General features: G+C 39.8%; 1 protein-coding gene across 3 annotated transcripts in view; it reads right to left on the bottom strand.

Moving 5' to 3' along the window:
- The window catches only part of LOC103147016 (integrin alpha-6-like), a 43,100-nt gene extending 23,917 nt beyond the window's left edge, over positions 1–19,183 (bottom strand). The window contains exons 1-26 of one of the 3 annotated variants that reach the window (XM_007565153.2): positions 18,914–19,183; positions 11,255–11,382; positions 10,705–10,784; positions 10,287–10,548; positions 9,950–10,081; positions 9,420–9,633; positions 9,128–9,321; positions 8,952–9,049; positions 8,123–8,250; positions 7,956–8,045; positions 7,311–7,372; positions 6,993–7,162; positions 6,773–6,916; positions 6,572–6,687; positions 6,254–6,410; positions 6,082–6,165; positions 5,913–5,992; positions 5,722–5,799; positions 5,542–5,644; positions 5,246–5,413; positions 4,800–4,895; positions 4,610–4,720; positions 4,051–4,149; positions 3,340–3,465; positions 3,102–3,173; positions 2,469–2,558 (exon numbers count right to left, since the gene is read on the bottom strand). In XM_007565153.2, coding sequence (XP_007565215.1) covers positions 3,105–3,173; positions 3,340–3,465; positions 4,051–4,149; positions 4,610–4,720; positions 4,800–4,895; positions 5,246–5,413; positions 5,542–5,644; positions 5,722–5,799; positions 5,913–5,992; positions 6,082–6,165; positions 6,254–6,410; positions 6,572–6,687; positions 6,773–6,916; positions 6,993–7,162; positions 7,311–7,372; positions 7,956–8,045; positions 8,123–8,250; positions 8,952–9,049; positions 9,128–9,321; positions 9,420–9,633; positions 9,950–10,081; positions 10,287–10,548; positions 10,705–10,784; positions 11,255–11,382; positions 18,914–19,095 — 3,171 coding nt within the window. In that variant the 5' untranslated portion in view covers positions 19,096–19,183 and the 3' untranslated portion in view covers positions 2,469–2,558; positions 3,102–3,104. Of the gene's footprint in view, positions 1–1,782; positions 2,559–3,101; positions 3,174–3,339; positions 3,466–4,050; positions 4,150–4,609; positions 4,721–4,799; positions 4,896–5,245; positions 5,414–5,541; positions 5,645–5,721; positions 5,800–5,912; positions 5,993–6,081; positions 6,166–6,253; positions 6,411–6,571; positions 6,688–6,772; positions 6,917–6,992; positions 7,163–7,310; positions 7,373–7,955; positions 8,046–8,122; positions 8,251–8,951; positions 9,050–9,127; positions 9,322–9,419; positions 9,634–9,949; positions 10,082–10,286; positions 10,549–10,704; positions 10,785–11,254; positions 11,383–18,913 lie in introns of those variants that run through there. The other 2 variants (XM_007565152.2, XM_016678009.1) reach the window with 2 other exon arrangements.
- Between the last annotated feature and the right edge of the window lie 3,725 nt (positions 19,184–22,908).

Here is a 22,908-nt window from a genome sequence, read left to right as displayed (position 1 = left end):
ATGGCTGCTATGTGCAGCCATTTAATACGTTTGTATTAAATGGGTGTTGGGTGACAGAACACCAAAAAGTAGCACGTAACTGTGAAGAGATTCTCCAAACGCTTTAAACATGTAAATCTGAGAGGCATGGCATGAATTTGTAGTGCAATTTATATGCAATGTAAGTTTTACATTACACCAGGAATTAATTCACAAGGCCAGAAAGTTACACATTTGTGAGTTTTGTGGTGATGAATCTTAACTGGGATTCCATGGCATTCGTTCAACAGCGTTTTTCTTTCTTCTTGCCACTTTTACGTAGAGGTCAGATTTATGGTCAATAAATCTGTGCTGTCCACAGCTCAGGGCCTCTTTGCATTCTGGTCATTCTGGTCTATCCCTTAAAAAGAAAAGAAAATCTGGGGGTGTAATGTAATAAAGTAAGTTATGAATATTTTGTGATGTACTTTATATTTGCAAGCTGTCTCCTCTATTTATCATTGGGTTTTTTGTTTCAGAATATTTCTGAAAAAAATATTCTGAATTTCAGTTTGAGGTTTTCCCAAAAAGCACATTATTGTACTCCTAAACTATGTCCTGTATTAAATGAGATCTTACTAACGTGAAGAGTTGTGCCATGTGTACTGTTCTGTGTGTACTGGATGTTCTGTAGCTAAAAACAAAAAGAAACAAGCCCCGAGGTGCTGAAGAAGAGCAGTAATATGATGTGAAGCCAGTTCTCTGACACAGACACACAGGAGTTGAAGAGGCTGCGCCTGGACTCGCCTGCGCCTCGGCCAGTTTTGTTTTTAAAGCTGCAGGTCCAGCACTGGAGGATAGAGACATGTGAGTGAAGCACAGTGTCCTGCATGGTAAAACACATTCTTCAGTCAGTTTTAAAGTCATAAGAAATGCCTGATCTTAGTTTTTACGCAACTACAGCAATGATTCATTAACATGCATACACGTGTCTATGAGTTGATGCTTCTTTGCAGTATGCCCATCATGTTCCTGTATTTCCAGTTTAAATCTACCAGTTTACTTTGGACTTTGGGTGGGTTTTGTAACAAAAATCTGTTTTTACATTTTTGTCAAACCCTTTTTTTTGTTTGTTTTTTTTTGTTTGGCAACTTCCACTGCATCCAGACGTTACCTCTCAAGAGAAACAAGATCTCAGATGCTCAGACCTGTTTTTACCCGTCATAATATTCTCACTTTCATAGTAATCACCATGCGCTCTGACAAGTTCATGCATTCCTCAACCTTATTCAACCTTCCAACATTTCCAGGTCTCCCAATGTAGTGTTTACCATTTGTCCACAAAGACAAGTGTTAACACCATCATTTGCCTTTATCATTTCTCTGCAAAGACAAATTATAAAAGTTTTAGTAAACATTAAATATATAACCATGTCAGGCATATCTTATATACAGTCCCTGGCCAGTTTATTAGGTTAGGACATGCTGCTCCTCCTCAGCAAACCAATATTTTTTGTCTTGTTACTAACCTGAGTGCTCGCAATCAGGATTTTATGTTTTGTTTTTTTTATTACAAGAGGCCTTTGTTAAAAAAAAAAAAACCTTTGGCCAAATACAGGAAGACTGGTGTTAACATAGTAACCATTTCAATATGTTGGTAGGCGGTCAGTTGTTCAAACTGCTGATCTTTTTTTTTTCTCCTCACTGGACAAATTTTCCCGTTTGATCTCGCATCTGAAGCGAAAACATATTTCTAAGCTTCCCATCGTGGATATTGTGAGCTACAATAATTTTGAACACAACTGAGCAAGAAAAAAAAAGCTGTAAAGTAGTTAAAAGTATTTATTAAAAAAACAAAAGAAACATTTAGGTCCCTGTCACACTTTCCATGGCGCCATGGTTTTTGTTGTGGCCTGGTTACAGTTTTCAGCTTGCACTCAAAATACAGAATATGTACAAACAGAGGCAGAGGAAACAGGCAAACCACTGGGACAGACTTAGAGGACTGAGGTGGGGGGGTATATATACAGAAATGATTATTTTTGTGTTATCTTTTGGGAGCATACCTTGCATACCTCTTCAAACAAAAACCAAAATATTCCATGCAAGAATAAATACAAACAGTTCAAGTCATTCAAATGTACAAAACACTATGATAAAAGTTTATAACTTCCATTATTTCTAGGCGTCACTGAATGAACCGAATAAGCTCAAAATGCTTAAGAGGCAGCTTTTGAGAAAGTCCATCTCATACATTTAGCTTAAGAACATCGAGGTCCCTTAACGACAGTGTTTGATTCAGTCCTTGAGACTTATTTTCAAATGATTTAGTTTTCTATCTCAACTTTACAAGTCCTCAATGTGCAAAGGCAGGGGCAGCAAAAAAAAAATGGGACTCTGCTGATCCATCAATAGGTGATAGATTTTTGTTGTTGTTAGGAATAGTGTTCCTTGTCATGCCATGTCGTCATCCATGGCTTCGTTTCCAAGTTGCCCCAATTGTCTTTTGCAGAATGTACCGCTCTCTCCTCCCGTCTGATCCGAACAGCGCTGTAACTGGGAACCTTGTCCTCGTATTTGGCACGATTAAAAAAGCCGCACTGCGGACAAATAAAAGAATATCGTGAAATAATTTGTAAGAAATACTTTTTGACAACCTCCAGAGACAGCAAAGCAGATGCAGATTGCTGCACAGCATAATTAAGTTAATCAACTAAGAAGTATGTTGATTTGACTGTGCCTACTTCTGGAGAAGGGATCTATTTAAATAGCACTGTTATTTCAGACAGAGAGCAAAAAACACCTGCAGACCAAGTGACTGCATCTTCAGAGGCAACAAAATAGGGAAAATAGAAAAGATCAGTGAGTGGAGATAATCTTTAAAGCAATAGGTAACCCAGTTGTTGCGTGTCAGCCATCACCTTGGCCATGCAAGTAAAACCATACACATATTACCATGTGTGAAGACCTTATTTGCATAATTTATTTTGCAGACACTGTGATTCAGCGCCTATATTAGTATATCTTTCGCAGAGCCAGAATTGCCCACTGCCTCATTTACTGGAAAGAAGCGCTTTTACAGCAAGACGGAGCAGGATGGAAAAAGTTGAATATCTGACAGATCCAATATGTTACCCTCTCACTTTTTATGCATTTGATGTCAGCTTCTCTTTTTCTGATGGGTCCTCTTTATTCTTTTTCTCAAAGACTCCACACTGGAGAGAGGCAAATCGTTAGAAACGTGTTTGATCACTTTACCTGCAGTCGCTCTGCTCGTGGTGTTAGCAGTGCAACAAGTGTAGAGCATTCAAATCACACACGTACATGTGCAGAATGTGTTTAATACGAGTTAGGACAGCGTGAACCGTAGCTCACTTTTACCTTCCAAAGAAGGAAAGCCAGCAAAGCCAACAGCAAGAGGCCGAGTAGGATGGACAGCACGATGATCCACCATGGCACTCCTCCATACTGAGCAGAACGCCTCTCTGGAAACACGGTCAGTTTCACCTGGAAACCAAAACAAAACAAATAAATGGAAAAAAAAAAAAACCCAAAAAAACATCAGCGTTATTTTAGTAATAGTAGGTTATCTAGGCGAAGCAGCAGATACTCTTTAAAACATTACACTGTTCTATGTTTTCTCAAAATCTTACGTATTGCATGTAATATTCACTTGTCGTCTTCTGCTCCGCTCATATTAAACCAATTGACGAAAACTTGTGATACATCTGACATTTAGTTCTTTGTTTCGGATATATTAGCAAAATATTAGTAAAATCTTATTTAACTGCGGGGTGGTTTGCAATCGACGATCCAAGAGCGGAGAGTTCTTGATCCTTCAAAAATATTTCACTATACACTGCAAAAAAAAATAAAAATAAAATAAAATATATCACATCTCTAATTAACGAGAAAGGACCGGCAGCTGTGGTTGCCAGAATTGTGCCGTATAAACATGGTAAAATATGTATTCATACGGGTTTTTTAACAGTATTTTAGACGTTTTATGGAAAACTGAATGTAATGCAATAAAAGAAAACTAAATAATGTTCCTGGTTGTTTTATTGCATGTATCATAAAACATGTTTGTACTGTTGTCTCGGGGTTCTTCAGCATAGTGTTTGTCGTCGCGTTGCCAACGTGGAGAGAGGCCTTTACCACCACCTCCACATGATGGAACTTGGGATAGTCCTGTTTCGAGAGAAAAGAGGGGGAAACACTGACTTCAATCCTCTGTGTTTGTTTGAAAAACACATTTCCAAGATAATTTAACACAGAAACGTTTCTTTAATTCAGTCATTGTCTTCACAGTCCGTGAAAACATCATACGACTACAATGTGACTTAAAGTAAGCACGGTGTTTTGTGTGAAAACTATAATTCAAATGTTTGACTTTGAAATCTTTTAATGAAAGAAGCACATTTAAATTCAGTTTGGTCATGTCACATTTTCTTATGTTGGTATGTTTGGTATGTCAACCTAGCACTCTTTGCTTGTGCAATAACATAAATCTACAACCATCAACTAAGTTTGTTAAATAACACAAGTTAATTGTAACTATGTTTTTTGTTTTTTTTCAAGAAGTATTTATGTTGCAGCTCATCTCAAACCAACGTGAAGACGTTGAGTTAGAACGGTCCATCCTGGTTACCTCTATAAAGGTGCTATTCCACAGTCGGGAGTTCAGAGTGATGAGTGCGTTCCTGTCCAGGCCCCCCAGAGCGCATCTGATGGTCACACATTTTGCTGTGCCGTCACATGACTGTACACACACAGAGCAGAGTTATAATTGAAGCTTTCACTCTTAACTTGTGGAGGAAAAACTGGCTATGTCTCGTTACCAAAGTTTCCTTGTTGTGATCTAGGCGTGAAAAAGCGTAATCCGTCCTTTCCCCTGTGATTTCTGCTGCTCTCCTCTTTCTGGTTTTAACTGGCTCCTTAAAGCGAAGCAGGAGATCAATCAGTTTTCTGCACATTTTAAAAATACCTGGGTCGCATGAGAATTTATTCAGTGCTCCTTGAAAACTGATCAAATTAGTTTCCTCTAGAAGTCTTTTAATTAATCAATAGAGTACCAGTGTGCAGTTTCGTTTTATCTGTACGGTTAGAGGTTTGTTTGATTCCTATTTGCTGCAATGGCAGATGGAGGGAACAGGAACTATGTGGGAAGACGGTTTCCTTTCACTTTACCAACTATGCACTACTTTCTAAACGTTTGTCAAGCTTACAGTGGTAACATAAAATATTTAAGCGTACGAATACTAAATATCTGAATATATTTACTCACCAAGTTCAGAAGGTTCTCTTCGTTGGGCGTGCAGTGTATTCGCTCCACTCCCGTGGAGCTGATCTTCATCAGGTAGAGCAGCCATTTTTCATACTTCGTAGACTTTGGCCACTCTATTTGGAGGGTGGCAGTTCCGAGCTCTGTCAGTCTCTTTCCCAAGTTGACTATCTGTGATTGGTTGATGAAAGCGTTACTCTCCAATCCAGTCAAAAAAGAATGTCAGCTTACGAAGTCAATTTGATACAAATACAGATTGTGTACACAGCGTGCGTGAGAAGCAGCTTCTCTGCACTCACCCTGAACTGGAACGCGACTGCGCTGCCGACGTCGCTTTCGGTCTTCATGGCCATCTCACCTCTGACGTTCCCACTGAAGTAAACCTGAGACGGCTGGACTTGTCTGGTGGGGACGGCGACGCACAGTTAGTAGCCTGACTCGGTACAAGTAGCCTGACTCGGTACATCAAAAATCCTTACCCCGACAAGGACATCTGCAACACAATGGCCACCTTAGCCTTTGCTTTCACGGGCATTAGGTTATCCTGGTTACTCGTCCTGTAAAAGTTCACACACTGGTCAACTGAACATCAGATTTTTGCGAACTGCTGAATAAGGAAGCGAAGTCAGAGACGTTCGACATTTGGTGAGAGGCAGAATCGGGTATTTACGTTTTTAGCACAAGTTCGACCTCCAGTTCTGAAGTGCTGGCAGAGATGCCCGCTGTACCCAAAATAAGGTAGAATGTTGTCTACAAACACATATATCAAATATGGCATGTTAAAGAGTTTCCGATGCGCTTAAAAGAAATTAAAAAGTTATTTAAACACAATGTCTTACCTCGGAGTCACGTTTGAACGGGTTCCCAAGCTCACAGTCAGCCATAGATCCGTTTTTATTTGCTATGCAGGTGATTTGCAGCTTCTGCAATTGGTAATAAAGTACACTGAGCACCAGAAACCGGGACCCTGGTGTTGTATGACACAGAAAGTGCTAAGAGAGTATGCAACACCTCTGGTGAGACGCGGTAAGCAGAATAGGTCAATGAACTGGGGAAGTTAGCAGTCACAGAAGCTTCGTATGCGTCGTCTCCATGTGGATTGGTCACCGTCACCTCTAGGGCAATGTGTTTTTGGCTGGTGAATGAGAACACTGGCACGCCATTCTCCCTTTAAAACAAAGTTCTTTTTGAATATATGCCCTGATGACCTTGTGACGTACACAGTTCCATCGATTGCACTGAATTGTCTCTCTCTGGCGTTAGGGTTGTTACCAGAAACCCACTAGAACAATCAGACAACGTGAAAAACAAGAGGGAATATCCGCTTACATGTTCAAAGGAGTGAAGTCATCTACATCAGTCGTTCTGTAGACGTAGCGATATTCTATCATGAGGTTGCTCTGACACACATTATCGTTGCCACATCCCTCTTTAATAAATTCCACCTGCAAACAGGTCACAGTTAAAGTGCAACGTTACAGACACATTCGAATAATTCACTTCACACGACGGGTTTCTGTAGAAAAACACCTTCTTTCTAGTTGGCTGGGCATCGTTGGCGTCAAGGGCGGGTGAAAGCTGAGGAGCTTGGGTCTGCCTGCGTTTACGTTGAGCGTCTTGAATATTCACAGAAACATCGATGGGGATTGCACGCAGCTTGTCTTTAATATTTTCCTGCGGGAGAGAAACATAACGCAAAGTGATTTCCAATCCAGGACGTATTTTATCACAAATCCGAAAGTAAACCTACCTGTATAGCAAGTTGACGTGTAAAACATTGTTCCCTTCCTTTTGTGTCCATGGTAATGGTCCCTTTGTATATATAGTCACTATCAGAGTCAGAAGGCTCTGTGAAGATTGCTCTCGGTAAAAGATTGGTTTTCCTCCGGTCAGCATCCGCCTCGAGAGAGTAACCCACCGCTTTGCAGGACAGGAGAGAGGGTGCAGAGCGCAAGATAAATCAACAAATGACTATAAGTTTGGTTTCAGGGTTTTGTTGTTTGTTAAAAGAAAACACAAAAACATAATACAGTTTTGCTCAAAGCTGCATCAATATTTGTCAGCTTACTTAGTCTTGGAGCATAACTGCTTGGGTTAGCAGTGTAGGTGAAACACGTCTTTACTTTCAAGCTGTAGACACAGAAAAGTTAAACCACAATCAGAACCAGCAAACATCTGGCAAGCACATTGTTTTTTTAAGATTTAAAAGAATAAAAAAGCATAATAGTTAAAACCTAGTTTGAACCCCAGGCCCAAAGGTATTTTTCACAATCAACAGGTTAGTTGTTGACAGGTGACAGTAGGAGAGTCTGGCATGAAAAGCACATTCATGGATAATTTCCTCAGCCAGTAGATGAAAAACATATCTCTCCTTCTGGGAGATTCCTGAAATGTTTTCAAGCTACACATGAAGACTCACCAGTTTACAGATTCTATAAAAAAAACTTTGCTGTCATTTGGAAATAATTTATTCTACTTGTAAAGAAAAATAGAAATGGGGATTCTCTGTTTTACCATCTGATTTTCATGAACCCCAAATTGTGTATCATACTCACTAGGGAGAGAGATGTCCTTGTTTTAGTAGATAAAGAAAAATGAAGCTTTTGTTCAAAACAAGCAACCTTTATTTTTCTTTTTTCTTTTCAAGAAATTGGGTTTGCGGTAAGTAAAGTTCCTCCACAGACTGAAGAAGAGACAAACAAGTCAGCCGTACCAGAAAGTGTTGCCACAGTTCTTCTGGCTGAGGTTGATTCTACTTGGTGAAAATGTAATTTTCTTCTGGATGTTTACAACCGGTCTGGCTCTGTGAAGAAACAACAAACAATCTGAGCAAATACACTAAGCGGCAGTCCATCAGTGTATCAGCTTTGACTTTCTCACCTGTAGATAAAGACAGAGTCTGAGAGGGATCCAACGGCCAGGTCTGGATACGAGTTCTTGTCCAGGTCCATGTTGCCTGCTAATGAATAGCCAAACTGCCTCACTCCAGCAGACTTGCTGAACAAAACCTAAAACACAAGCTTTGTTAAGGTGTGGGCTGCCTACTGGATAAAAAAAAAAGACATCTGCCATTTGGTGTCCAATGGAAACAAAATAGTAACTATGTTGTTTTGAAGACTAAAGACATGACGGTAGGTTGAACGGCAACGGCAAAGTCGGTAATTCAGCATTAAAACATGGAAAAAATAATATGTTTTAAAATGTGAAACAAATCAGACGTGTCTTGTTAAGAATTTAATGTAAAAACAAACAAAAAAAAACACTGATGTGGACATGCTGACAAATAAGCTGAACACATTTTCAATAGTCTCAAGAGTCACTTGAATCAAACTGATCGAAACCCAAAACACAGAAAGAACAGACTGACATCATGGATTAAAAAATTCACGGTGCTGTTCACTGTCTTGTTTTGTAAGTGTTACTTATTTGACTGCGTCATGTAAACTTATAACGACAGTAAAACAATCTTAGATAAAGATACAATAAATGTTGGTTAGATTTTGTCACGATAAAAACACTATTTTTAACAAATATCATCTGAAATATGATGGTGTTGATAACTAGTAATGTCTGACCTCTGCTCAGGCCAGACATTTTTAACTCATCTCTGTGTTTTTCCTATTTTTTGATTTTGTGAGTTTACCGTTTATAATTCTGTGCAGTACTTTGGCTGCTTCTGCTACGAAATACGTTGCACTATTTTACGTACCTGTGATGCCTTGTCTGTGATTTCTCCTCTGGCTGATCCATGGTAAATGTAAACTTTGCCTGCACCGCTGTCTTCATGAGGAGCTCCCACTGCAAAATCTGACAGCAAGGCAGTAAGCTTCAACGTCTCACACACACACGCACGCACACACACACACACAAATAATGCCTCCTTACCATGGTAGCCGTCCTGGTTGATGTCGCCAAGGTTCTCCACGGCGAGGCCAAACATAGAAACTGCGGGTCCATCTATTCTTGTTGGTGTGACTTCGTTCCAATTTCCAGCCTTGTTGATGTAAACGTAGACAGCTCCTCCAATCTCCGAGTCCTTCTCAAAGTACTGAGGGGCTCCAACAACTATGTCGTCCCAGCTAACGAAGAAGAAGATCACAGACTCAGAGGAGTACAGTGAAATTGTGGACAGTGAGAGCAGACGTTAAGGATGTGTTGATTAACTCTGCACTCTTACCCATCCCCGTTGAGATCCAGCACAGTCAGGTCGTATCCAAAGGAGGAGGCCAGGCCCTCGCCTTTAAGGATGTACTCCTTTTCAAGGATCCTGCTTAATTCCCCACCTTTCTTTAGCAGAATCACTGCTCCACTGAAATAAGCTCTGGGAGCTCCTGCCACCACCGTCAGCTGACCCTTGTTGGTCAAAGCTTTTCCAGAGTCCAGAGAGAAACCTAAAACAACCAGTTTATGAAATAATTCACATGAGAGGGAAGTAAGTTGGTAACATTGACATATTTGGTGTTGCTGCAGCATCATATTGCATTATTCATACTGCTGCCTTTTCATCTTTCACATTTTGTCCCAACACAGCCATTTTTAAAACATTATATTAATCTATTTTATTAGCAGGTAATGTGATAGACCAACACAGAGTGGCAAGGACAGGATACTCCTGGATCTAAAAAAAAAAATCCATAAAAGTGTCTGGTTGAAACATGGGAAAATGTGGAAAGGTTACATAGGTGTAAATATAACTGCGTATTTTACCCATGTAGCTGTTGGGAGGAGCGGGAACCAGATCAGGCTTCTTCTCAGTCTCATCTCCTGCCTCAAATGGTCCATCGTCATAGATGCCCATGTCTATTAAGGTGTCGTTCTTTTGTTCCAATCGTACCACGCCTTAAAGCAGGGGGCGGACGAAGAAAAGCAGAAAAAGATGATCTTACTTGCAATCAAAATTTGTCAAATTCTATCTATTTCTCTATCTAAGCGCTTTTTTATGAATCATAATGTCAAACATATGGCACAGCATTTAAGTGAGTAGCAAATTCATCTGTCAACAAAACCGAGCTTCAAGAAAAAGTATGACATAAATGTGAGCTACCTTTCCAGTTGTAAGCTCCAGGAGCCCCGAAGATGAAGTAGTGGAAGTCCTTGTCGAATGTAGCAGAGAGGCCCTGCTGGCAGGAGCCGAACCTTTCGTGGCCTCTGTTCCGGTTGTTGCAGAAATGCCAGCTTCCGCCATCTTCACTTGAACTGGGATCGATAGTTAGGTCCTGACTCAGCACATAGCAACGGCCAATGATGTCGCGAGATTCATGAGGAGAGTTGACGTTTCTCTGCCGCTTGTAGCGATGGGCGCAAGTCTGCCAGGGAGAGGGGTTAGAAATGAGGACGGATAAGTTGTTGTCTTTAAGAAGTGTGTTTTTGCGTGTGTGCGTGTGTATGCGTGTGTGTGTGTGTGTGTGTTAAGTTGGTTTATCTCAGTGTGGTCTAGTGTGATGACGAAATGAGATACTTACTAAAACTTTGCCTCCTGGTCCTTGACTGCTGACTGTCACCCCCATCCACTGGTTCTCTTTGTTTTCATTTTCTGAATCCTCTATGAAAAGAGAGAAAAAAGACGAGAGATGGACAAAAAGTTTATAACAAAGCAAATCCAAAAGTGGGATATCTTTTGATGTGTTGATTCCACAGACTGAGCTTGTGAGTCAAGTACAGTTTATGATTAAAATTGGTTTATTTTACAACCCCTAAAATGTGAACAGGGTTAGAAAAGAACAGTAAAACAGTAAAAGAAGCTGAAGTACATGAAACCTCAATAAAAGAGCATGAAGATATTAGGGTAACTATTTTTAAAAAATTTCAAAGGGTGATTCTCAAAAAACTATAAATCAGTGAGCGAAACGAGGGCTTATTGACAAAGTGAATTTACTCATTCATTTTTATTGATTTGGGAGAGAAAAGTAATGTACCAACATATATTAAGGAGACTATTAACATTTTTTACGCATTTAATGATCAACCGACTGTATTTATAATTCCCTACGTGTGTGTAAAGCCTTATCTTACCGTTATTATCAAAGACAACTCTTGAGCACGCATCAGAGTTGGAGCTCATTTCACAGTTGTAGATTCCTCCTGTCACATTAGATTTTTGACCATTCAGTGCTTTGGCTTGTGGCGCTCCAACCAGTAGTCTGCAATAAACACACAAGCGAGAATACAGTTTATTATTTTTATAAGTGCAAAGCAGTCTCTTGCATTCCCCTCTTCCATGTGTCAAACGGTAGTCAGGAAAAGAAACAAATGAGTGAGAGTGCTCTCCTGTGGATGGCTGAATCAGGGTTTCTGCTGTGCAGAAGATTTCACATGCACACATACAATTCTTTGTATGGAAAACTGTCCCACTCATGACTACAAAAACAGTCATATACAGTGTACTTTGGCTTTAAATAGCTGCAAGTCCTGATATTACTTCAAGTGATTTTAATGAGATGCTAGAAAATCACCTGAGTGACTTGAGTTTTATCTGAAAAGAGTAATGCAGATGTTTCTACACACCACTGACCAGGTGCCAGAAAAAATACTGCAATCTTCCCTCACTTGCAAGAAAAACAAATAATTAAAAACATTTCATGAGCAATATTAAAACTGGAGGAGCACCACGCAACTCTCTTATTATGGTAGCTTCAGCTTGTTGGACTTCCAGTGTCACTTCACGAAGGCCACAATAACAAAAAGTAATAATTGTTACAATTACAAAGTAGACTTCACAAACTTATTCTGCTTTTACCAATGCTATTTAAAAAACTGTAAGTTTTTTTTAATAGCATTTAATACCTGATCCACCTATCATTACCAGGGTGATAAAGTGGTACCATTTTTTGAGCGTTATTTTGTAATAATTATTGCAATAATGGTATAATTGATAGCGAAACATACTTTATAGTCCTTTTGACATTTCATCTGACTAGATATACAGTCGGATCTCCACAAACAGAAAAACTGCTTGAAAAATTATTACCATAACGCAATACTGGACCATGTCTCCTTGCAGCTAACAATATCTGTATCAAATACACAAATCACATGCTTAATGAACAACTCTCAGTCTGTGGACACATATTCGTCACCCTTCAAATGATCTTTGAGGTTAAGCATACAGTCTGTGCACCATACTGTCTTCATTAGATTAAATCAAATAAACTGTTTTTAGCTGGAAAACAATGCATCCTCAGAGAATCTGCTGAGAATGGCTGTACAGTAGAGCAGCGACCCACCAAATGCGATTAGCATGTTTGCAACACAGACCTAACTTGTCTACTTTTCAGTCTGGGAGATATTAAACTATTTATCTACATTTCAGAGAGCATAAATTATGATAAATGCGAACATACCGAACACTCAGAAGAGTTAGCAAAAACAATAAATCCTTTTAGGGAATCCTTCACATTCTGTTAACAGTCCCTTTGTATATTTAAATTAGGATTTGCTAATTTTTTAAGACTAGGCAGTAGATAAGCGACTGAATGTAGGAACGGACTTTTTTTTTTTTTTTTTTTTTTTTGCAAAACAGACAAGTGTACAATGTTTATCCCATTTCTCACCACTGGATGGGTTTTGCCTTGTGTCAGAACCACACAACTATAATTTGTGTCCTCATCCACCCATCATGTGTCCAATCAAACATTTTTCTGAATTGGAAGCAGGAACTGTGTGAGACTTGAAATTTGATAACACAGAGGCTGGAGACAATTCTACACATTGAGTAAACAAACAGGAATTATCCTGGACAATCTGAGAGATGTGGGACGACAGACGGTGTCTACATGGGAGGGGAGAATAATTAATGGGAAAAGTGTCAGATTAGATACATGTTAGTAGAAGAAAAGGTCAAAATGGAGAGCTGTTTCTTTCTGAAAATCTATGGCAGCGCAACTTAGATTTGCATGGCTGCCTGTGAATGAATCATAAGACATCCAAAACAGGATCCACCAAAGTAGAGATTGAAGATTATAACTTAGCAGCCACAGAACCTGTGAACCTCACAATGACAAAATTCAAACTTTAATTCCTTTACATCGTGATCCCAAACACAGCAGCAAATTGACAACACAAAGTTTGGGGGTGGGGGGGGTTAAATGACATGTTGCAACATCTCAGTCAAAGTCCAGACTTCAACCTGATTGAAACGACGTGGCAGGGCCTCAAGAGAGCTGTGCGAAAACAAATGCCCGCAAGCCACAAGAAACTGAAGCAATGCTGGGCAAAAACTACCCACAGCAATGTGTGAGAATCATTAAGTCATATGGAATAACCACTTCTAATTCCTGCTAAAGATGGTTCTATAAGCCAATGAAAGATGGAGTGTAGTTTTTCCAATAATGGTATTAGCAGCTGTAGAAACTTTATTTCTGCATGGGCAGGAATCTTGTTCATTACGTTTGGTATGTCAAAAATGACTCAACATATTCTTAAAAATCTCCCAAGCTTCAGCTGCATTATTATGCAAATTAAAAACAACTACAGTCACAAATTACTTCATAAACATGTAACTGTTTTATATGTCATTGTATAATTCAGAACAATAACTTATGAAAAGGAACGGAGGCTGATGCCAACAGACACGTTGCATCTTCATCATCACGCAAGGCTTCGAGACAAAGGGTTGAAGTGCTGACAAGATGTGATAAAACTGACCCACTGCTCCAATGACAGCCACTCAGTTGCTTATCATTTACCACCAGCAGAGGCAGCCCTGAGAGGCAGGCTTTGACCACAGGAGGAGTGTGTTTGGGCCCAAGTGAAAGCAGGCCTGACACACACAAACCCTAACCAGCCACTTTATGAGGCGCCCTTGTTAACAGGGAAACAGCCAATCCCACGGCAGCCACTCCATCCATTTACACATCAACATTACGAGAATCAGAATCAGCTTCTTTGCCCAAGACTGAGAGGAAATAAAATGAAGGATAAAGTATTAGTATGCATATGTATGTACAGCCATTTTTTATGTTAAAAAGTGAAAAATGTCGACTGTGGCCATAAAAATGTGCTTATTTTGTTTGACAGAGGAATAGATGACTGTTCAGTCTGTAAGGTGATCATCGTGTCCATCAAAGAGGCAGCCTGCAGGAATGAACTGTCTGTGTGGCAGCTGGTTTTAGCAAATCGCATACCGTAGAAAAAACATTTCAGGCTGTTTTTTTTTTTTTTTTTTACATTTCATTCTTTTACATTTTGTGCACCAACATTGTGGAACAGTCTACTTCCAGATGTTTGAGTCACAACTGAGGATCCATTTGCTTAAAATGGTGAATATAACATCAAATGTAGCCTTTTTCTGTCATAACTTTACCACGTTTTACTTGTTTTTCAATTGTTTTTATGTATATTTTTGATTTTGAATTTTTATGTTTTTAAATTGTAACTTTAACCTCATTGTTGGTTGTAAATTTTCAGTGAAGCACTTGATTTAAAGATTTTTTTCCCCCATTTTTTAGCGTATGTTGGGAACCTTTAGGTTTTTTTAACCAGTGTGCTCATCTTCTAATCACTGATTGCACCATGTTAATGCACCATAACACAATGCTCTAATCATCACAAACTGATACCTACATGACAGTGAGTTTACTACCCCTCCACCTCAACCAAATCTCAATTCAGTAGAGCACCTTTGAAAGGTGGCGCAACAGGAGTTTCATTACCATGGATGTGAGTAAGACAAATCCACAATTGCTTGATGCTATCGTGTCAATAAGGACCAAAAGCAGAGCTTCGAAACACCTCGTTGAATCTTGAAAAAAACGCAGAAGCATGTACTAGAAAGTATCGTCTGATAAAGTGATTACTTTCAGAGGCGGCAGCAGGGCACAGACTGGCTCCAGTGCCCACTGGAGAAACGTCCTAATGAAAGAGGTATGCTGTTTGTATAACAGCTGACTTTCTGCCTTCTTGGACAGAGTGTGTTGCTTAGCAGCATCCTGTAGCTCTCTATGAACTGCCAAATGGGTTGCAGATCCGCAAATCCATGACAACAGTTACCCAACTTTCCCCTCTGTCTGCATTGAGTTTGCTGGATTTGACAGGCTGAATAATAGCTGGGTTTGGTGCCCAGATATCAAACTGATTTACAGCCTTTTCAACATTCCTGAAGCAGTTACCTTCAGCTCCTTCCCCTTTGATGTTAGATAACCTTAAATAACCAGAGGCCACGGGGACGGAGGCCTAAATCTGATGCTCGTGCTTCTTCTTTATCAAATACACAAGCCACATGCTTCCACATATAACGCTAACCTCAGCACAAACATTCACGGTACCTCCCAGTTTCACCAACTGGCTGCGTTGCTTTCTCCTCTGTCTAACGGCACATTATCTGAGCGCTTCGTGCTTCTTGCTCGTCTTCTTTTTTCCTTTAATTATCAAACACACGTGCGTATATTTACAGCACCCCGCACCCATACAGGTTTTCTCCTATCCTGAAGGTATAAATGAAAGTCGTCATTTCAGGAAATAAGAGACTGTGAAGGATATGTGACCAAACGCTGCTATGAATGACAGGCAATGAAAGGGCTGTGACTCACCAAGCACACCCAGCTGTAAAACAAGCCAACACTTAAGCATACATGCTGTTGCAAAAGACCTCCAAGAACACTCAGGGGGGAAAATAAAAATAAAAAAATTAACAGTAAGCATAATTTAACTATCTTTCTCCTCTTCTTAGGTTTAGGATGCACAAAGCAGCACAGTGAGAGGTCGCTAAATATGATTAGTGCTCAGTTGCAACATGCGATTGCACCATTAAAGCAGCATAGAGTGATACAGAAAATGACACATATCAGAGATTACAGTTTTATAACAGTAACATGAGCACCATGCACCATTTCAGTAAAACAACCCACAGTAATCTGACATATAGTTGCATTTTCAGTTTAGCAAACAACAATAGTTATACTGCTCTTTTAAAAAAACAATCTTATGAGAACCAGACAAAACTCCAAGATTGATTTTCGTCCCAGACAATAATAATAAACACCGTCGTGAGATGCCAGAACAAGCTGACGTTTGGCTCGTTTCTCTCCAATTTAGCGGATCCGTCTGCGCTCAGTGGTTTAGTATTTAACTTTATAACCTTAAGGGTGTGTGGGGGGGGGGGGCTCGGTCTCATGCTGGTGACCATGTGTCTTTCATTTAAACACAGATTGGAATAATCTGTGTTTAAATGGAATAATCTGTGTTTATATTCTTTTACTGCAGCTCGGAGAGCTGCAGTAAAAGAATATAAAAAATGATACATTTGACATGAGATAATTTGAGAGCTTTAGACACATCTGAATGTAAACAGGTCAAAGGAAGTTACACCGGGGGAAAATCTGTCCTGTTGTTCAGACAGTGGCAGTTTTTGATAGGAGCAATGCGGCTCACTGACCAGGGCGGGGCAGCCTGGGTGTGGCCTGTGTACTTGAAAGTTGGAGGGGTTTTTTTTGTTTGTTTGCTTTGTCACTTGCATTTTTCTGTTGTACATATTCATATTACCACAATAGCAAGGTGGTATTCCCTGAGGTTATGCAAACAAGGTAAGAAAATATGACGGTGCACTGTATTTGCCTGAGGTTGCCATCGGATTTGCTACTATTTTATCCTTTTTTTTGGATTTGTAGATTCTTATTTGGGACTTCCACAAAGGGTAGTTTTTTTTGTTTTGTTTTTTTTTTTCATTTTAAGGTTTTAATTTGACTTTTATCCTGTGCAGTTCTGCCGAATAATTTAGAAATCTCTTAGTGGGAATGTGTGAAGAAACAACTTAAAATGAAAGCATTCCCACCCTTAAATAAATACTTTGTTGAAGCAACTTTTCACCCAACTACTGTATCCAAGGTAAAAGTCTATCAGCATGTCACATCTTGACTCACTACTATTTGCTCACTCTACCTTGCAGAAAGTTTCCTAATCTGTTAAGATTATCAGGATAAATCTCTTGCCTGCAGTCATCATTCGATTATTTGGACGTACGCTCAGACTCACTGTGATGCCGAAAATGAAACCTCTCAACGCTTTCAGCTTTCTAGCAGATACCTGAAGGTTTCGGGGTCCAAACTGGACAATGGTTGGAAGACCTGATCATTGTATGCACATAAGCAAAACCCTGCAACATTTAGATGTATTCCTTGTCATACACATGTGAATTAAATGTCTAAACTGCCTCACTAGCATGCAGTCAAGCTTCACAGAGTTATGTTAATGAGCTAATATTGAAGCCAGGTGTGTTGAAGCAGAGAGACATAAAAGTTGCAGGACGCCGGCCCTTAAAGAGTGAAGTTTGAATTTTACGACAACTGTGAAATCAAGAAAGCTGAATGATGCCGTCGGATTAAAAGGCGTTTCGACAACGTATTTGTTTTAAAGGTGTGTACAGTTATGCAACCGGGTTCCTGCAACTTTTTACACTTCCCTTCAAACAGATTTGTTAGTTTTTATTTGACGCATACAGGATATGTGTCATATTAAATGCGGAAAATGTTTTTGAAGAATTTAGCAGTCCAAACAACAAAAACTTGGCATTGTTACAGGGGTTTGTCCTGTTTTGAGAGGTGCTGTACTCTGAAAAAGCAGATGGAAAAGCCTGAGTATTGATCATTTCTGCGTTAAAAGCAACGACTAAAAGCATTTTACGCATTATTCAGACATGGTTTGTACTACTCTCTGTAAATACAGTCTGTCTGAAATGTTCAAAACCTGCATGTATTACATTAACAAATGAAGATCTCTGTTCACAGACAAATTAAATTAACTCCAAGATATTTGACAATTAAAATATATAATATCAATTAGCACACTTTGACTATTAATAGTGTTTTTCAATCCTTACTAGAAGCACATTTAATCTAACTTTGAAGGCTTTCCTCAGACACTGAACATACAAATAAAATACAATATTCACTGTGGTCCAGATCAAATAGATTATCTGTTGTGATTTCTGGTCACACCCGGCATCTATTTGAAAGCAAGTTGAATTTAACAGAATCTCATGCTTCGATTGTTGATTATGTGTTTCATGACTTTGTACCTTTTGCGTTTTTTTATGATGTAAACCACTCTGAACTCCCTTGTCGCTGAAATGTGTTACACAAATAAACTTGAGTGATTATGCAGGACAACTGTTCAAAACTTCAAATTTTCTCTAAGCAGATGCTTATAGTCTCTTTAAAAAAAATAAAAAATTGGCCTCATCTAAACACAACATCAGAAGACAGAAGAGGGGTAATGCGCAAGCGTATTGGAAACCTTTGGAGGAAGTCCAATAAAAACTGATAATGAGTAACCTAGGGAAATATTAACAAGTGCATACTTGGTGTTTAACTCACGACAGGTGCTCAAATGTACAGAAGGAGCTACATTAACGATGGAATGCGGCGGGTTTAAAGACATTCAGGCGAAAAGAAAAAAAAAACTTTTAACAACCTGTCACATACCTGAGCTCACATTACTGCGTTATAGCACTCTGTTGATACTTAATTGGCTCCCAGGCTCGTTTTTAAAACGAGTTCATTGGCCCTGAAGACACTTCAAGAACCTAAAATAAACTAACTTCCGTCTAATCTGCAGTGAAGTCTTAATTACATGGATACTAAGAGTTATTTTTAAATAAAAGAAGAAAAAGACGCAGTTTAAACTCGTAGGACGCCGCAAGCAATGGTGTCCCTCTAAGACAAGACATTGTTTCCTTACATTCTCTTGTCCTCCGGGTGAAGCTGCCGGTGCATGGCGAGAGAGAATCCGAACAGGCTGCCTGGGTCCCCGTCTCTCCTCAGGACGTCCTCGGTGTCCAGGTTAAACGCAGACAGCAGCCCGCCACATGCCAGTAACAAGGCGAGCAGCCGCAGTCCGCGGGTGGTGTCGTTGCCCTCCATGAGAGAGTGCAAGTTCCCAGACGAGAAGAAAGGTGAGTCTTTGGTGCAGAAGGTGCAGAGTGCGACAAATAGGGACTTGGAGGGCTGGAGTGTAGTCCACAGGCAGCCCCTCCTACTGGTCTTTCTGCCACACTCACCAGCCCACCACACCTCAAAACAACAAAACAAAGCGATACAAAACGGGAGGAAACGACAAGATTTAGAGTAACTTATTTTTTCATAAATAAAAAAAAACAAATCTGAGCTTTGTGACAAGCATGTTGTAACTCTGATACTACTAGATGAATTCATTTCAGACAACACCTAAACAAAATCTACATTTGTGTCATCTAAGTGTGAATATAGTGTTTCCAGAGAAGGCCTCAAAGTATGTGTGAGTATTAATATTAATGAAGAAACAGCAACATTAAAGACAAAGGAAAACAGCGGACAGGTGAGCAGCAAAGTTGTTCCCGAGTTTAAAATAGAGTACTGAAAGATTTAAATATCTACCAGAGAGCTGCTCAGTCCATCGCCCTCAGGTAAGATCAGGTAAAGGGAGCATGAAGAAAAACAGACAGGAGAACAGTCTATTGAAATAATCCGTAAAGAGGGTTAGTCATAGACCTTTATTTAAGAGTGGCAAGAAGAAAAGATAACCATAACAACGCTTAATGCTTTGAGTTTGGGACACTATAAACATGTGAAAGAAATTGCTCCAGTCAGATGAAACCAAAATGAAACCTTTTTTTATTTTATTTTTTTAACAACATCCAAAATACTATTTGGGATTTAAAAAGTAAAAATAATTCCACACATACAGTGTTGACCTAACTCTGTTTTGTTCTGTATGATGTCAAAAGTCCAGACATAAATCCAATTGAAACTCTACAGTAGGCCTTGAAAATTACTGTTGCAAGGTTGTTTCATTTCAATCCGACTGGACTTCAGATATTTAGCTAAAAAGAACGGAGAAAAACATGCTATCATCCTCGACAATCTTTGGGAAAGAGTCCAAGTTCGACAAGACATTGTCCATGTGCAGCGACTGAAACAGTGCTTCAGATTACACTGGCACCATCAGACAGTAAATCTCCTCCATGTAACACCATAGTAAAGCCTTTAAACTCCCTTGGAAACGGGCATAAACACATGAGTTCCACGGCAGAGAAAAATGCTGGCAAAAATAATTTGCACTCTTGTTCTGATTGTAGCCCGCATGTCCCTCATCAGACATTTATGTTGCTCTGGATGTTCATTTTGCCATAAATACCAATCTGTACTCTCTTCCTCCGGAGAACAGTCGCAGAGACAATGATCTAGAGTGGAAGTGACAGAGGTGAGAGCGGTTCAAAGATTTAATGTTGTAATAAATCTACATCAGATTTAGAAGTGCAGAAGAAACAACCACCCTTTAAATATTTAATGCTCAAAATGTGTCGCTCTTTGAAATAACAATCCCCATTGAAAAATCCCTCGAAACGAAGCATCGCCATAGCTGTCACGTCGTCTCTTTAGCATGCGTGAGTCACCAAACCAGAAGAAGTGCGATTATTAAAGAGGGCACAGACCAATGCATTTAAGAGAGTGCCTTCACCAGACGATTTCCGAGGCATTCCATTAGATGCTGACCCAAAGCAACACAGAATTTCAGCGGACAACGCCGGCTTTGTCTGCACAGAGAAAGAGGGCAGAGAGAAACAGGAGAGGGAGGAAGAAACTGCCCTCACATAGTTCTATAAAAGGCCCAAATAATTGTGGAAAAAGGCACAGCAGAAAACGAAAAGGTCAGAGGAGGAATGTGGTCCCCCTGCACAGCTGTTATCTACTTAAGTCTTCGTTAACAGGATGAGATTAATTTAGTATCGACCCGTTGGAAGTTCAACTTCAAGTTGACTTCTGACTTCTTATATTAGATTCCGGAAAACAAGGTCCGTTTGATTCATATTTGAAGACTAATGAAATCAGAATCACACACACATTCTTCTTGTCCCCATTAGACAGATGTCCTGATCATTTCAAAATCTAATTTTTGTGGTATTCCAAAGTCTGGAGACCACTTTCCTGTTAACTCTGTGCTGGCATTCAATCATGCTTGCCTTGCAAAAGTATTCACGTCCCTTGAAGCTTTTCCTTGACTCCAGTCCCCCTAAAGAAAATCCAGTGCCAATAACCAACTTAAGAAGTTACCTACTTCTAGAGTAATTTAATCTCATAAATGTTGCATTTCTCTGAAGGCCTCAGAGGTTGATCAGGGAACATTAGTGAACAAACAACACCTTGGAGATAAAGAAATTCAAGTTCTGAGGAGGGTTAGGTCATAAAGAAGTATACCAAGGTTTCTACATTTCAAGAATCACCATTCAGTCCGTGAGCTTAAAAAAACAGAACCCTGAAAACCTCATGCTCTCTGTGAAACATAGTGGTGGCAGTATTATGTCGTGGGGAGGCTTTTCTTCAGCCTGGACATGGAAGCCGGACCAGACAAGCCATTGACATTGCTTTCTTGATCAGTCAGAGGTCTGATCTGTCATTTTTTGGTGGGAACTGAAGAATGATGCATATTCGATTCCCACGAAGATGCATCATTAAAAACAGTGACAATGTCACAGGTGATGACAAATACATTTCATTCAAATTTATCAAATATCCCATATCAACAGGATATTCACTGTGACAGAATGAGTCCAAAACGTCAACAGTGATCAAGTCATTATTCACAAGTCATTTCTTTTCCTATAGAAACTAAGGCTTATTATTTTACTCAACAGCAAATTATGCCACTGATTTCCACTGAAGATCGGAGTCATGTACTCCCCTCTCCATACAGCACGTTCTGCAGCTGAGGAGCCCAAGCATTCCCTCAGATGCTGAAGAATAGCTGTAATGGTGAGAGCAATCCTCTGACACACAAAGCACACAGGACGGGGTGGGGGAGGACGGCAGCGCCCGGACCTGCCCGATTCACAGCCCTTTATTTGTCCTTAAAGCCGCAGCTCAGGATAAAGTCAAGAAACTCCCCTGAGGGTGGAGCACAGTTCACTGTGGGGTGTTTTATCAACTTAAATACTCATACTGAACTCCAAATCTGGACTCTTTCACAACTCAGGCAAACTAAAACGCAGCACTTTGCCTGAGTTCTTCTCCCTCACCTTAGTATTTAAGATATCTGGCAAAAGAAACGAGTGAAACACCTGAGATTTGAAACATTTGAACATGAATCTCTTTCAGAACATACAGAAATCTGGCATAAGACTGCAAGGCACTGACCAGAGACAAGCTGAGTGTTCTTCTGGGTTTCAAACTTTGAAACGTTGAACTGTGTCAGTTCAAAAACAGTAGCCGGCTCATTGCACTCTTGCAGTGTTTTTGTAAGAACACCAACTTAAGGTGGCAAACATGTATTCTCTATTTCGACATTTCTAAAGCCAGAGAAACATTTCTGCAGAAGGGAATATATATCCCTTCTGCATTCATGTGAAAGTTTGTCTGTATAATCATGCTTTGACATTTGCTTATCAGGTCAGGATGTTTGGCACCAAACATTGTGAGTGTCGAATGGATTAGGGTGTGTTATGCACAATCAAACAGAGTGAAAGTGGTTTTATCAATTAGCAGTTAGGTGAAACCTAATTTACATCCTGCTTCATATCACTGTATTGATTCAATATGATAGAAGATAAACAGGCTAAACTAGAGATTTTAATGAGCGCGTTGATTACAGTTGACATAAAGTAACTGCAGCTGTCTGGTCTAGTCTTGTGGTTAACACAACACCTTCAGTTCTTTGTACATTTTCCTTGGGAGTTAACTGTGTGTGTGTGTGTGTGTGTG

The sequence above is a fragment of the Poecilia formosa genome, unplaced genomic scaffold (assembly GCF_000485575.1).
Source record: "Poecilia formosa unplaced genomic scaffold, Poecilia_formosa-5.1.2 Scaffold172, whole genome shotgun sequence".
Lineage (NCBI taxonomy): Eukaryota > Metazoa > Chordata > Actinopteri > Cyprinodontiformes > Poeciliidae > Poecilia > Poecilia formosa.
The sequence above is the reverse complement of the archived record's forward strand: the minus strand, read 5'-3'. Positions and strand labels throughout refer to the sequence as shown.